A 16,202-nucleotide genomic window follows, 5' to 3' on the forward strand; every position below is an offset into this window, starting at 1 on the left:
AGGATTTTTACTTAGTTTCTAAATACCTGCCCACAAAATAAGGGGCAGGCACAAAGTGAAATTATAAAGGGAAAAGAATACCTTTATAGCAGAGAAACCTGTAAGCGGTTTAAGTGGTCAAAGTTACTATAACCAGTAATGAGACAAATCGAAATTGTGTGCCACTTAATAGAATACAGTGAGAAGAACAGCATCATATCTGTAATAATCCTGCCAAAGATGCATAACCTGGAACTAATCACTTGGAAACATTAGACAAATCCAGATTGAGGGGCATTCTACAAAATAACTTGTCTGTAATCTTTAAAATTTAAAGTTTATAGTCAGAGTGAGGGACTGTTCTGGGTTGAAGGAAACTAAAGGGCTATGGCAACTAAATGCAACCTGTGTTTTCCGACAGGTTCTTTCTGCTGCAAAAACTATTGGGACGATTAGTGACCTCGTCTGTGGAATCTTGAAAGAAAGCAACTTGGATAACAGACGAGACGACCTGACTTCTTGCCCTTCAAAAATGCCCTTCTTTGGGTCCACGCTTACAGGAGCTTCTTTGGCCCTTCGGCTCTGGTATTTCCTAGTCCCACACAAGCCTCAACGCGCAGGCAGAGCGCTGGTTCAGCAAAGAGGGCTGGTGCCTTTAGTGGGCAGAAGTCCCGCCTCTCCGGGGCGGGGCGAAGAGTGGGCGGGAACGGCGCCTCCGCATTCCCGGGGAGAGCGAGTAGGGGGCGGTGCTGGGGGGGAGGAGCCACGCCGGCTCCGCACGCGCGGGGCGGAGCGGGTGAGGCCGCGCCTCTTCCGTCCTGTTGCCCTGCTGTCGCATGTGGGGTGGCAAACACGGCCCGGGGGTGTTCGTGTAAACGCCTAACCTTGGCGACCGGACTGGCGAGATGGCGGCGGAGGTGTTGTCGAGTGCGAGGTGGCTGTACTGTGGGGAGCCCGACGACAGCCACAGAGCAGTACTGGGTAAAGACTGCGGCGCCGGAGCGGAGTTCCCCGTAGCTCTCTCCCCTTCCGTCTGGGTGCCTCTACAGTCCTCCCGCCCCTGTCGGGCCCCTTTCCCGGCTGGACCGAGACCCCCTTTAGTCTCCTCCACTACTTGGGACTTGGCCTGGGCTCCTCTGCCATCCCACCATCTTTCTGTCACCACTTCCTCTGGATGAGGATATCCCAGCCACCCTCTTCTCCAAAGCTGTACCTGTCGTCTCCTCCCCACTCACCTGCCCCATCTCCTCCTCTCTATTGGGCAGAAATTCCCCTTTCTCTTCTCTCTAGCTCTGGCCCAGGTCTCCTCAGCTCTGTTCCCCTAGTTATTCCCTTCTACCACAGCCCTTCCCCAGCACTGCCCTCACTTCTCCATCTCTTCCCAACTGGACCAGGACCTCCTTCAGCCCCCCTTTAGGTCAGGACCTGGGCTTCCTTACCATCCCCGTTCCTTCAGTCGCTCCCTCCCAAGGACAGTCCAGGTCCTCCCCAGCATACACTGTGGGTCCCTCTACTTCCATCTCATTCTCGGGCTGCAATCTTACAGTCCAGTTCTCCAATGGGAAGCTGCAGAATCCAGGCAACATGCGCTTTACCTTGTACAAGAGCAATGACTCCACAAACCCCAGGAAGAGAGGTCAGCGGATCCTGGTAAGTGCTACAGTGGCCAATTGGCTCCACTCTGCAGGCCTCTGGAGGCCTAGAGGCGCTTGAGTGCGGGTGGATGTGGGACAAAGCAGGAGGAGAAAGGGGTGGTGGTGGATAGCAAACGGGCGTTTGAAGAACTCCTGTGAGTCCCAGCAGGTCATGGGTGTGGGGACAGGCTCCATTCAGTTATGTACTTTTGGTGAAGTGATGGCCTTTCATTGATTTATTCATTTGACAAGCATTGGTTGAACACCCACATGGCCCTATGCTGTAAGCTGCAAGGGAAACAGCTAGGTAGGACCTGGCCCCACTCTGAGGGAGCTCATACTCTAGAGCACGGTTTTTCAACCTTGGCACCATTGACATTTGGATCCAGATAATTCTTTGTTGTTGGCCCACCCTGTGCATTGCAGGATATTCAACGGCTTCCCTGGTCTCTAACCACTAGATACCAGTAGCACCTTGTAGTTGTGGCAGTCAGAATATCAAACATTCCCAGATATCCCCGGAAGAGGATTTCCCCCGGTTGAGAACCACTGATGTAGAGAGATGAGAACTGGTTTTGAGTTCAGTAACTTCTACAAGCAGACAAGCTCAGAGCCTGGCGGAGGGAGAGTGAGCTCAGTCAGAGAAGTCTCTGCTTGCCAGAAGGCCTTCCCCGAGAGAAAGTGCATTGGAGCTGAGCTCTGAAGGGTAGAGGAGGGTTTGACAGCTGAGGTTTAGTATTCCAAGTGGAGAGGATGGCAAGGACAAACAGGGAAGCAGGAAAGCTTGACTGTGATTGAGGAATGAATCAGCTGTTTCCATAGTCCTGTGAATATATAAGGAATAGTCCTGGGAGAAATGGGCCAAGAAGCTCAGGAAGGGCTTGGACTTTGGACCCAGAGGTTGCTGGCAGAACCATTTTGTAGCATGTCTCTAAGCGCTGGGACCCCAGGACCTCTCTCCCGAGTCCTGTGGTGCAATTCCCCTGAGAACTTTTCAGACCACATAGAAGCCAGCACTGTCTGGGGCTTCCCTTTCAAAAGTCCTCTTGCCTTTCTCCTAGGAACACCCAGATTCACTTGGACGGTGGGACTAGATCATCTCCCAGAGGCTCTCTGCTTCTAATCCACTGGTTCTGGATTCTAAAGCTTTTGCAAATGTGGGAAAGGGAGACAAGATGCTTAATACCTTTCAATATTGGTTGTAGTGATGTTTTTTTCCCTTTACATTTTAGGCAGCTGAAACAGACAGACTTTCCTATGTGGGAAACAATTTTGGGACTGGAGCCCTCAAATGCAACACTCTGTGCAGGTAGGGATAGGGGAAGGGACAGCGGGAGGAGGAGGATAGTGGTGGTGAGCCTGGCACTACTGTGTTTGCTCTTTATTTTAGGGACAGTGGGGGAAATCTGGAGAGGTTTACCATGTCCCTTGTTCCCAGATCCAGAGGTCCTCACAGCAGCATGTGGACATGCCTGAGAAGGGAAAACGAGTTACATTTGTTGGATTTCCTAACAAGTCTCATTCATTTACAATTTTTTAGGGGTGCCTGGCTGGCTCAGTCAGTGGAGTGTATGACTTTTGATCTCGGGGTTGGGATTTTGAGCCCCACATTGAATATAGAGATTACTTTAAAATAAAATCTTAGGGGTGCTTGGGTGGCTCAGTTGGTTAAGTGTCCAACTCTTAATTTTGGCTCAGGTCATGATCTTGAGGTTCAGGGGATCGAGCCTCACATTGGGCTCTGGGCTGACAGTGCAGAGCCTGCCTGGGATTCTCTCTCTCCCTCTCTCTGCCCCTCCCTAACTGCCCCCCCAACCCTGGCCAGACTAAATAAATAAACATTTTTTTAAAATAAAATAAAATCTTAAAAATAATAATTAAAAAAATTGAGATATAATACAACATATTAGTTTTGGTATATAGCATAATGATTAGATATTTGTATATATTGCACAATGGTCACCACAGTAAGTATAGTAAGTATAGTCATCCATTACCACACATAGTTAGAATTTTTTTCTTATGATCAGAACTTTTAAGATTTATTCTCAACTTTTAAATATGCAATATAGTATTATTAGCTACAGTCACCATGCTGTACATTACATTCCCGGGGCTTATTTATTTTGTAACTGAAAGTACCTTTTGACCACCTCATTAATTTGCAGTATCCTTTATAATTGTCTTGTTTCCAAAAGGCTGCCGTCTCCACTTATTTGGAATATGTGATCAATAGGCCAAAGCTTGCCAGAAATTTTTCCTGGAACTAACTCCAAGAAAAGCATTTGGTAGTGTCAAAGACTCCAGGGTTTCTATCCAGCTGTACTACTGATCAACTGACTTTGGACAGCTCTGTCCTTCACTGACCCCCGCTCTCTCCCCGGGTGCAATGAAGATTGTTCACCCGAACAGACTGTAACCGTCAGGCGCTGGCATAACACAGGCAGTGTTCCTCTGATAGTGTCCAACCGTGAAGCACAAAAAAGGCCTTTTCAAAGCCCCCATCAAACCACCCTGCTAGAGGTCAGATTAATGTGTATGTACTTAAAACCATTAACACCACATCATGCCCTTACAAAGATTCTCTAGTTCAGATTGGTCTTCTCCGCATAATTACCAAGGTTTTACTTGTCTTTGCCTCCATAAAATTTATGTGTGCAGCAAATTCTAGTGTAATTCTAGATTTTTATATCTCCAAATAGTTTCCCACTACAGCAATGAGCACAAGTGTGATTGGCTACCAGAATCACCTGGTAGCATTTTTTTTTCCTTCCAGAACCACCTCTTGAATTCCCTCCTTCCTTCGCTCCTTTCCCTCTCATGCTAAGAATTGCTGCTCTTGGGGATCATGGTTACTCAGCAACAAGTGATGTGTTCCTCAAGTGCATTGGGGCAGAAAGACCCTTGAGTACTTTTAAGCAGGAAAAAGGAAGTTGTATAAACAATACCTTTTGCATAATCCATTACCACTGGTATTACTCCTTCTTTATTCAGGCACTTTGTGGGAGTCCTGAACAAGACCTCCGGCCAGATGGAGGTGTATGATGCTGAATTGTTCAACATGCAGCCACTGTTTTCAGGTAGGTCCCAGTCATGAAGGCTCACAAAAACACTGTATATTTTAGGTTTGCTGGACGAGTTAGTTGTCGATTTATAAAACATATTTTGTACTTATTTTTGAAAGGGTGCCTTTCTGCAAATACTTATTGATGACCTGCTATGTTCCAGGCACAAGTTAGGGGCTGGGGATGTAGCAAAACAGACACAGATCCTGTCCCTTCAGTGTTTACAGATTTGAGATCAGAAAATAATTTTAGTTAAAGTCAGATGAGCAATGATCAGAGCAGAATATTGGAGGGCATGTCCAATATTTTTTTTCATTCAAAGGCCTTTTTTAAAACTCTTAACTGTTCTGGTTGGAGTAGAGGTTTTAGGGTCTCTAGCAGGTGATGGGAGTTACTTATGGGTTGGACAGTAACTTTTCATTTTTATTTTTTTTTTATTTTGAGAGAGAGAACAAGGGAGAGGTAGAGAGAGAATCCCAAGTGGGCTCTGTGACAAACTGTGATATCATGACCTGAGCTGAAATCAGGAGTCAGATGCTTAACCGACTGAGCCACCCAGGTGCCCCTCTATGCTTTCTAATTTAGGCGGAGATCCATTTTTACCCTAATCCAGAGGGAGAACTTGTACTGTTTCTCTGCTTTGGCATCTCAGAATGCTCCAGACTGGAGTGGGATCTTCCAGAAGGTTGGAGGGTCAGACTCAAGGGGTTCCTGTTCTCTAAATCTTAAATACTGCGAACCATGGTGAGGAGGGTAGAGATGAGGAAGGATTGCTAGGGTCTTGGTGGATCTGCCAGATACCTTCAGAGACAGTGGTTCCAACTTCATTCCCGCAGAGCAGTGGTGCCAGTGCTTTCGAGAATCTGAGGGACCTGGACCTACCTCCTGGAAGCATACACAATATACAAGAATATGTATGAGATTTTGCATACAGTTGTAAAGGGCATTTGAGTCCTGAAACCCATCTGTGAATTTCAGGGATCCATAGTCTATAGGTTAAGAATTCCTTGCTTTGTGGGCACCTAGGTGGCTCAGTAGGTTAAGTGTCCAACTTTGGCTCAGGTCATGATCTCACAGTTCATGAGATTGAGCCCTGTATCGGGCTCTGTGCTGACAGTGCAGATCCTGCTTGAGATTCTCTCTTTCTCTGTCTCAAAAATAAACAAACAAACTTAAAAAAAAAAAAAAAAGAATTCCTTGCTTTGCAAACATATGTAACTGCATTTAGATTATCCTCCAAATGCTCTACCGACTTCCCAAGAGGCAAAGGAAATTGTTCATTAATTTGCTGATTAAACAAATTTTTGTTTTTACATGTAAAAAAATGTAAATAATGGTTTATTTGGGACAGTGTATATATGTATAGATATATATAAACACACACATAATATATATTATATATATAAATATATACACATACACACGTATGTATGTGTATACACATACATGCACACACATGCAACATTTATTAAGTGCCTATGTGCTAGGCACTGTTCTAAGCACTTTCAGTGCACTACATCATTTACTTCACATAACCCTCTGGTTGTTTTATCAATGACAAAACTGGCACAGAAGTGAACCAACTTGGCAGGGACACAATGCTGCTATCTATGTCTATATAAAGTACCATATCATGTCGTGTATGTATATATGACCTGGGATTGAGACTCGGGCAAGGTCACTCTAGAGCTTATGCTCCTGTGTCCACTAGATTATACTGCCCCTTATATATAAATACTTTATGGGAGATTTGAGAGCTTTATGTAAGTAATACATACCTCACATTTATGGTTACCTACTTTTAGGTCTTTTATAAGGAGGGCAAAACTATTTACTGGAAAGAACCAAGGACTTAGTTTCTAATCCCATCTTGGCCACTGCCTGGTCAACAGACTTGGGGCAAATTATTTCATCTGGAGGCTTCATTTTTCCTTATTTGTAAAATGAACAGTTGGACCAGATGACCCCCTCATTTGACTTCTTAATTTATTCTCCAAATCCTCTGACTGTACTAAAGCCACAGACTAATTGTTTTCAGGATCCATTATATTATACTCTGGGAAATCTTGAAGTAAAGAAATCTGTTTTTCTGAGATTGGCTGTTAAAATAAATATTAAACACTATTATAATCTGTGGGCCTTACAGCTCACTTTTTTTTTCCTCTCTGTTTTTGTTTGTTTTGTGTTTTGATAGATGAATCAGTCGAGAGTGACTCGACACGAGAGAATGAGGCCAAAACTTTTAGAGAAAAGGTAAGTGTGACAGAACTGAGCTGTGGGACCCGAAATGCGTTCCTTCTAGGCCTTGCGTTTTCCCATCAGTATAATGAGCTGGCCGAACATAGGGCTGCTCCCAGCTCATTCAGTCTGTGGTTCTCTGGCCAGGCCACCTGCAGAGGCCTCCTTGGCCTCACAGAGCCATCCTTCCACGTGGGACAGCTATACGCTGCTCTGTGCCAGTGTGCGGAACTGGTTCTCTGGGCTGATATAGGTGTAGCATAATACGTGGTTTTGGATTTAATCCAAGTTTCAGAAAATACTGGTTGTAGCCTGGAAACTTGCTCATTAAAACAAAAGTAAACTTCAAGATTTTCAAGGTAGGCGGTTTCTGCAAAGCTCATCTCACCCCAGGATGGCAATTGATTGAATCTTCAGTACTGCCTGGAGCAGTGTTGAGAGCGGGTATGAGGCTGTCTTCAGGCTCAGAGGGAAAGAATGAGTGATTAGCAACATCTGCTCTGGGTACAGGGCTGGAAAACAGTAAGCTGTATGCCACAGATTTACCAATCCTAATTCTGGTCTTTTTACTTTACAAATGGAGACACTGTTGATTTGTAAATACCCCCTGACAGTTTATAAAGCAAGTACTTCAGATCTGTTAATACAAGAAGCCTGGGAGATAGATACATATGGTTCAGCCCAATTTGCAAGTGAGGTAATAATCATGGCTCAGAGAGGCCGAGGGTTTCCCCATAGTCACACAGGAATAGTAGTGTCCAACCTGTCCCTAGACAGACCACATTTGTCCCTGCACAGATGGATTCTTGCATTGAAGCCTTTGGAACCACCAAACAGAAGCGGGCTTTGAATTCTAGAAGAATGAACAGAGTTGGCAATGAATCTCTGAATTGTGCAGTAGCTAAAGCCGCAGAGAATATTATTGATGCAAAGGGTGTGACTGGTAAGCAGCTGGGACCTGGGTAAGAGTCTGCTCATAGAGACCACTTTCTCTTCTCTTGAGATCTTTTACCTGCCCCACAGATGGAAATAATGGGCATTCGGGCTGGATTCCTTCCTCTCACTGAGTGCTTTCCTGGGAACAGACTCTGGAAGTAGTAAGAAACATCTGCCCTTGGGGAGCTCCCAGCCAAGTAGAGGAGACAGGCACGGGAATGGATGTGTGTCTGCGTGTCCTTGGTGCCAGGGTTCCAGCTGGCAGGGTGCTCTGGGCACAGGGAGGTTTTGGGGAAAAAGACCAAGGTGATGCTGGTGCTGATTAACCCTTTGGAGACAGGGCTTCACTTTGGTGCCAGTGGACCTTTTTCTGTTCCTAAATTCGTCAGCAGCTTGAGTATTTAATTGTATTATTTAAAAATGTATTTATTGCTCAAATGCATTATAAGAACGTAAGAGAAGGTTTACATAAGAGCGGTTTTTCTATTAGAGTGGGATTTTAGTAATTTTGAGAAAATCTTTCCAAACCCTCTGATCATATAAATATTTTCCTATGTTTTCTTGCAGTACTTTCATAATTTTACTTTTTACATTTAAAGCTTAAGACTTATTTTGGCATATGGTAGAGACCTAATTTTATATTTTCTAAATGATTAACCAGCTGTCCCCAACTCCATCCTTTTCTTGTAGAAGATGATTTAGAAAGTCCTCCTTCTCACTTTAGCACATTCTGTGTTCTGTTCCATTGTCCATTCTGTTCCCGTGGCAGCATGAGGCTGTTTTGATTTCAGTAGCCTCATCATCCGGTTTATTTTCTGATAGGGCAAGTTCCTCCTACTCCTTCCTTTTATTTTTTGCAAACATTAGAGTAACATGCTTTTTCCCCAGGTGATCTTAATTATTTTGTCAAATTCCCTCAAAACGCAATTGAGATTAATATGGAGAGAATCATCATCTTTATAATATTATGTTTTCTTATCTAGGAACATAAAAATATGTCTCTCCATTTATTTGAAAGCATTAGTAAATTAAAAAAATATTTTTTTAATGTTTATTTTTGAGAGAGAGAAAAAGAGGCAGAGAGAAAGAGACACAAAATCTGAAGCACGCTCCAGGCTTTGAGCTGTCAGCACAGAGCCTGATGCAGGGCTCGAACTCACGAACTGTGACATCATGAGCTGAGCCGAAGTCGGACGCTTAACCGACTGAGCACTCAGGTGCCCCACATGAGGACATTTTTTAATGTTTTTGTTGAGTTTACTGTCAGCTATCAAAGGACGTCTAAAAAGAAAAATAATTCACCCGTTTCTCATCATTTTTCCAGACCAACTATTATAATTTTCCCGTATTCCTATCTGTCCACACCTATATGCATACTTCATTCTTAATGGTTATCCTTGTAGGCTAGTTCACAGTCTTATATTCTGGTTTTTTGTTTTTACTCACAATATGTGGGGAAGTTTTCTGGAGCCATTAAAGACTCTTTTGAATGTCCCTCACTTTTAGCTTCTCTTGTATTGTAAATATTTATTGGTACACCTGCCTTTCCCAACTATATTACAAGTCGCTTGAGGGGGACCACACCGTGTGCACCTTCTCCAGTGCCTGGTTAGGTTTGTGTCATGAGAGCTGGAGCTGTCAGCCTGATGGGGAGGTCAGGCCACATTGGCAGAAGCATTCCAATGAGGAGTTTTCCGGACCAGTTACGATCTTGAGGACATAAGTTATAGTGTATTGGAGAACCTGCAGCCAAATGGATGATACCGACACCATCTCTTCCTTTATTAAAAAGCTCTGGTCAGTGATGCCATCCGTGATGAAATGCAAGATGACTCCCTGTACCTTCCTCCCTGCCACGCTGATGCAGCCAAGCCTGAAGACGTGTATAAATTTGAAGACCGTATCCTTGTTGCAGTAGAAACGCTGCTTTATTTCCCAGGTTGGGACGTGTATACATGAGTGGGCAGACAGGCTCTCTGGTGTGTTGGTGGTCCCGTGATGCTCACGGAAGCTACATCCAGACCTTTGCGCTCGCTCCAGCGCTGTCGCTGGGTAGTCAGCTAGGCTTCCTCACTAGCTGTGGGACTGGCCCTCCACCCCTGAGATTCAAACCCATTCCTCAGCAAAGTGCTGAGGTCACTCTCTGTCAGTAGTCAGGATAAGACTTCTAAGTCAACTAGTGCCTTAAGTCTAAGACAGACTGATTTGTAAAAGGTAGGGTTGGAGCATAGAATTTCCCTACTTGTGCGTCTAGTCAGAGGGAAAATGCCTGCGGTAGCTCTGTGATAAGCCAGGGAGGCAGAAAAGCCCAGGCAGGGAATGGGCTCTGGGCTGGGAGTCTGAAGGACCGAGACCCTGCGCTCAGCCCCAGTGTATTATGTGATCTTCCCCCATCTGGGCCTCAGCTGTCCCATCTCTAAAACGAGGCCCCTCTGAGATGAGCTAGCCAGTTGGATATTGCCATTTTGGTCAGATTGTGTTCTTGACCTGTGACTAGTTCTCTCCCCTGCTGAGTATGAAGCTCTTCAAAGCCCATCTGAAGCTTTCAGGAATGTCTCATCAGAGGAGATCCTGAAGATGATTGAAGAGAACAGGTACCCCTCAACCCCCTGGGTGGATGGAGTGTCTGGGGCAGTGATGTCAGAACATGACAGTAGTCAGGTGAAGTGGACTTTTAGGGATGTCAGTCAGTGAGGGTGTATGTCTTTTCAGCATTGCAACGTGAACGAGCCAGTGTTTTCTTGAAAATGTTTGGGCCTTCAGGCTTCTTGTCCCAAGGCTGTGGGTGGCATTCAAGGGAGAGAGAGGTGGCCTCTGAGTACCTGGAGCCTGTGGCTGGACAGAAGGTGGTGGGGCCTTGGGGTCTGGGGCTTGGAACTAGAGCTGGCCCATGTCCCCAGTGTTATGCTGATAGTGATTGTCACCAGTGGGGTGGGGCCCGAGTGCGAGCCTGCGAGTAGGTGCCAGTGGAAGTGATGGTGTGCTGAGTGAGCATTTTAACTTAAAGTTAAATTTATGTATTTAAATACTGTATATTTTAAAGGGTGCCTGGATGGCTCAGTCGGTTAAGCGGCCAACACTTAATCTCGGCTCAAGTCATGATCTCACAGTTCATGAGTTCGAGCCCCAAATCAGGAGTACAGAGCCTGCTTGGGATGCTCTCTCTCTCTCTGTCCCTCCCCAACTCATGCCACATATGCTCGCCTCCTCTCTCTCTCAAAATAAATAAACTTAAAAAAAATATGGGGCGCCTGGGTGGCGCAGTCGGTTAAGCATCCGACTTCAGCCAGGTCACGATCTCGCGGTCTGTGAGTTCGGGCCCCGCGTCGGGCTCTGGGCTGATGGCTCGGAGCCTGGAGCCTGTTTCCGATTCTGTGTCTCCCTCTCTCTCTGCCCCTCCCCCGTTCATGCTCTGTCTCTCTCTGTCCCAAAAATAAATAAAAACGTTGAAAAAAATAAAAATAAAAAAAAAATAAAATAAAATAAATAAGTACTGTATATTTTAAATAATTCAGATTATCTCTCCACCCTCCTTGGGCCTTTAAAAGCAGCTTTTTTTTTTTTTTTTTTTTTTTGATGATAGTGGAATTTTTTTGCTCTTGAGTTTTTCCTTTTAATAATTTTATCTTGAGAAAATAAAAAATTACAAACCCTAGGTTGGTTCCCCGATTTTTTTAAGGGGAGGGAAGGGCAGAGAGAGAGAATGAGACTCCCAAGCAGGCTCTACACTTTCAGTGCAGAGCCTGATGCAGGGCTTGAACTCATGAGCCATGAGATATGACCTGAGCTGAAATCAAGAGTCAGAGGCTTAAACGATTGAGCCACCCGGTGCCCCAAGTTCCTTGAGTTTTGAAAGTGCTTTTTTTCTTTTTTTCCCCTCCAAAGATTCATTTCCAGAAAAGTTTATTACTGGTTCTTGGTTGTCTTAATGTAGTTGTGGTTCAGCAGCAGGTGCAGGAATGAGCTCTGGGCTGAGTTTGAAGAAATAAGTCCCTGAGCTCTGCCCAAGGTACGGTGTGATCTGTGTGATCTTCCCTCCGCTGAGCCTCAGTTTTCCTATCTGTAAAACGAGGCCACTTTCTTAAAGAGCTTCGTTATCTCTCTGAGTCCAGGATCCTCATAGTGGTAGAATAGTACGTAAAAATAATAGCTAACATAGATGGAGCTCTTACATGGGCCAAGTACTATTCTAGACACTTCACTTGCATTATCTCATTTAATGCACAGAAAGCCCCTACTCTGAGGCTGCTATCATTGCCTTAAATTTTTAGGTGGAGATGATGTACAGAGATGTATAGAAGATGTACAGAAACTTGCCCAGGCCACTGAATGGCAGAGAGGGGGTTCAAAACCAGGCATTTTAACTCAAGAGCCTGTGCTCCAGACCACTACCTCAGGATGGGGCAGACCACGGCCTGTGTGCCAAGTCTGGCCTGCTGTCTGTGAATAAAGTTTTATTGGTCATGAATGGCCATGGTCATTCATTTATGTATTATTAATGCCTGCTTTTGCAGTGGCAGCTTTGAGTAGATGGAACAGAGACCATATGGCCCACAAACCACAAATATTTACTGTCTAGTCCTTTACTGCTTTGGCACTGAACCATGCTCACTGTGTTATAAGGAGCGTTGATAGGACGGCCCTTCCTCGACTGTTGAATGTGTATCAGCTGTGAAGGATGCCTGCTGTTTTCATTGACAGCATGAATGGCTCCTGACAGAGCCGGTCTCATGCATGCCTCCATTGTCTCCTCCCCCGTTTTAGCCACTGCTCCTTTGTCATAGAAGCGTTGAAGTCTTTGCCATCTGATGAGGAGAGCCGAGACCGCCAGGCCCGATGCATATGGTTTCTGGACACGCTCATCAAATTTCGAGCACAAAAAGTGATTAAGCGGAAAAGTAAGTCCATGATAGACATTTTATTCTAGTTATTTCTAGCCTGTTACTTGTCTGTTAGACTAGCTGTAATGAGAGAAGAAAATGGATATGATTGTCTCGATCTTTATTTGTGACTGTGTAAAAGTGAGGTTCCTGTAGTCATGCCGGCAGACTGAAAGGACCGGCCCAGCTCTCTCCTCTTCTGAAAATGGGGATAGGCTGGGTTGTACCTTTGTTCAGAGCTGGCATCCACTACTTCTCGTCTGCATGGGGCAAAGTATAGTATCCAGTCAAATCATGAAAATTTTAAGGGACTGTTGGGCAAACGTGAGCTCTCTGGGGAGAAAAGCTGGCTTTGTTCATGTGATGGCTTATGGCAGGTTTACGTGTGTCCGCGTATTTCTGACTGACAAGGAAGAGAGTCCATTCCCGCTGGTAACACGTGTCACAAGTCTAGGGCCATGCTGGATGCCCCACATCCACCCAGTGCTGGAAACCCACCTGTGGTTTTAGGCACAAGGTGATGCCATCTTGTTACTGTGGTTGAGCTCCCAAGAGTCTGTAATAGTTTTCAGGATTTGCCTGCTTCTTATTTTCACATTTCAGTCTCTCCTCCTTTCCCTCTCCTTGGGCTTTCTCCACTATCTATTTTGCTTTGTAACATCTTATGAATTCTAGATCTTTAGGCCTCATTGGAGTCTGGTTTCCCTCCCTGTCTCTGCCCCATCACAAACGTCTCTCGGGCGTGTGCAGTTTTCATTGGGAAGTGGCTCTTCTGTTTCGTGGGCCCTGCTTCTCTTACCACATGGCTCCATTCATTGCAGTGGCCCAACCGCTGGCCAGCATCTCCTCATGGAGATGCTGTGGTGTGAGGGTTTGGAAACATGCTCAGACTCAGCTTTGTGTTGTAGGTGCCCTGGGACCTGGGGTCCCCCACATCATCAGCACCAAACTGCTGAAGCACTTCACCTGCTTGACCTACAACAACGGCAGGTCAGGGGGATTGGCTTCTGGGGCTCCTGCCTCTAAAGGAGAAAGCGGGCTGGGGAGGGCAGTGGGCGTGGGGACGAGCGCATGGGTTGGATCCCATGTCCACGGACACTGCTGAGGAGAGCACTCACTGCCCTTTGCAAGGGTCTTCCTCAAATCAGTTGAGGAAACGCTATGTATTACATGCTCTGTCCCCCTTGGAGAAGTTCACGTTAGAGGCTCTGGGAAGTCCTGCAGCTGGAGACTTCTTTCACTTCATACACTTCTCCAAGGAACCTTTCCTAATATCTCATAGAACCAATGTTCTATGGAAAGGCAGTGTTGCAGAAAAGGGCAGGCCAGTGCCCTTTGCATTTGGGACGGCTGTTTTCCCAGCCTCCCTGCTGAGCAGTGGGGACACGCTCAGAGGGTCTGTGTCCTTGAGAAGCCCTAACTGTGCCTGGGGAAAGTGTAGCTGCGGCCCACTCGGAGGGAACACTGGGATTGGCTCATCGCCCCACTGTGCATGAGGGCATGGGTACCTTGACCGGACAAGGAATGTTGCTCAGATTTCTTCTCCCCAAGGTGGGAGGACAATGAGTGTGCATGAGAACAGGCTTGGATGTTTTTATTCCGCTTCTGGAATAATCATCTTAGAGTTTAACGCTGTCTCTCCTTCACTGCCACTGATTTTGTAGCCTACGGAACTTAATTTCGGATTCGATGAAGGCGAAGGTCACCGCGTATGTAATCATACTGGCTTTGCACATAAGCGACTTCCAGATTGACCTGACACTGTTACAGAGGGACTTGAAGCTCAGCGAGAGAAGGTGAGCGCAACAGAGTAATAAGCTCCCTGTAGGGTGCTTAGTATTTCTAGTACTACTGGAAAGCAGGAAGCACCATCAAGGGACCTGGGGACATTTGATACGGGCCAGAGGACAGTTGTCAGCGAATGAGTGATTAAATGGATGCACAACCAAGACATTACCAAGTGCCTTGTCTATTCTACGCACAGTATTAAATCTGTCACGATCTCAGTGATTTTCCTAAAAACCAATGGGAGAACCTTCCGTTCAAAGAAGCCAGTGACTCCCAGCGTCACACGACCAAGAGGGGGGGAATAGTTAGGCTTCGAGCCTGAGCCTTCCCATAGCATTCTGTCCCTGTATAACCTAGCAGTCTCTGAATTGCTGTCACTGGGGAGAGGGGGTCTGTATGGTCCTGAGGGGTGGAGCCCAGGGGTGGAAGTTGTAAGAGAACCCAATTTCAGCCTAGCAAAAAGAATGTCCTCAGAGTCGGATTGAAGGGGCTGCCAGGCATGGTGGGGCCACCATTTGTCAGGGATATCACACTGGGGCTTCTATGACCCCACAGCCTTGCTGAGGAGCAGGGACAGGCTCGGAGGGTCCTGGGAGAGTTGGCAGAGTTGTGGTCTTGGGCCTTTTCCAGCCTTGCTAGGAAGGATTCGGACAAAGCAGGCAGAACTTTCTAGGATCCTGAACTGTGGGATATGCTGGCCTTTGGGTGATTTAAGAGCATCTGGTATCCAAGGCCCCCGATGGTGTTCCAAGAGAGCCAGCGAGAATACCCTTGTCTGGGCTCTTCTAGCAGTCCCTGGAGGGATTATCCTGAGGGCCGTCCACAAAAGGCATTCTATTAGGCATTGAGGTAGAAAATAAAAGAGAAACAAGATGCTCGGAGCCTGTAAAGTTCTAGCAAAATTCTAGCAAGTGCTCAATCCTGGTTATCAGAAGTAAACAAAGTTATTAATTGTGTCTAGATAACCTGGTTTTCCATCACCTATATGGATACTTGCTAATAGCAACACATTAAAATGAAATTGCCTTGGGGCGCCTGGCTGGCTCAGTGGAGTGTGTGTGCAGCTCTGGATCTCGGAGTTGTAAGTTTGAGCCCCACGTTGGGTGTAGGGGTTACTTAAAAATAAAAATCTTTTACAAATAAATAAGATACATTACATTACATTACCTTGTCTTTTTGATGGCTCTGGAGCAGATCTTGTCTGCTTCTCTGCTCTGCTCCTGGTGGCCGTTGGGGATTCTGTCTTCACGGGCCGGAGTGTGAATGCTGCTCCCCCTGCCAAGGGCAGACCTGCTGAGGACACTCCCTCCCTTTTGTTCTGTGTGTTTGCTCCTTAGGATGATGGAGATAGCGAGGGCCATGAGGCTGAAGATCTCTAAGAGAAGGGTGTCTCTGGCAGCTGGCGGGGAGGAGGATCACAAACTGGGCACTCTGTCCATCCCGCTGCCTCCAGCCCAGACCTCGGACCGCCAGTCAAAGCGGAGGAGGATCACCTAGAGGGTGCTTTCCAGATGGAGCATTTTGGCCACACGGAGCCACTACTTGTGTTCATTTCTATTTTTATTTTTAAAATGAGAAGGAAAAAGAAGCCTTGCTTTGGCGTGGGTACGAAGCCAGAAGCAGCATCTCAAGTCGTGCTTGTGTTCGGTGGAAACATAAAGTGATCACCATGTTGGACTTCA

At 46.1% G+C, this 16,202-nt stretch overlaps 1 protein-coding gene across 1 annotated transcript; it reads left to right on the forward strand.

Moving 5' to 3' along the window:
- The first annotated feature begins 751 nt into the window (after positions 1-751).
- POLR1E (RNA polymerase I subunit E) lies at positions 752-16,202 on the forward strand. Its single transcript, XM_011288546.4, has 12 exons — positions 752-960; positions 1,526-1,629; positions 2,846-2,922; positions 4,608-4,693; positions 6,873-6,931; positions 7,715-7,859; positions 9,645-9,752; positions 10,350-10,446; positions 12,617-12,750; positions 13,641-13,722; positions 14,397-14,528; positions 15,858-16,202. Exons 1-12 carry the CDS (start codon positions 885-887, stop codon positions 16,015-16,017), a joined length of 1,260 nt encoding a protein of 419 aa, XP_011286848.2. The 5' UTR covers positions 752-884; the 3' UTR covers positions 16,018-16,202.

This window comes from Felis catus, chromosome D4, assembly GCF_018350175.1.
Source record: "Felis catus isolate Fca126 chromosome D4, F.catus_Fca126_mat1.0, whole genome shotgun sequence".
Classification (NCBI taxonomy): Eukaryota; Metazoa; Chordata; class Mammalia; order Carnivora; family Felidae; genus Felis; species Felis catus.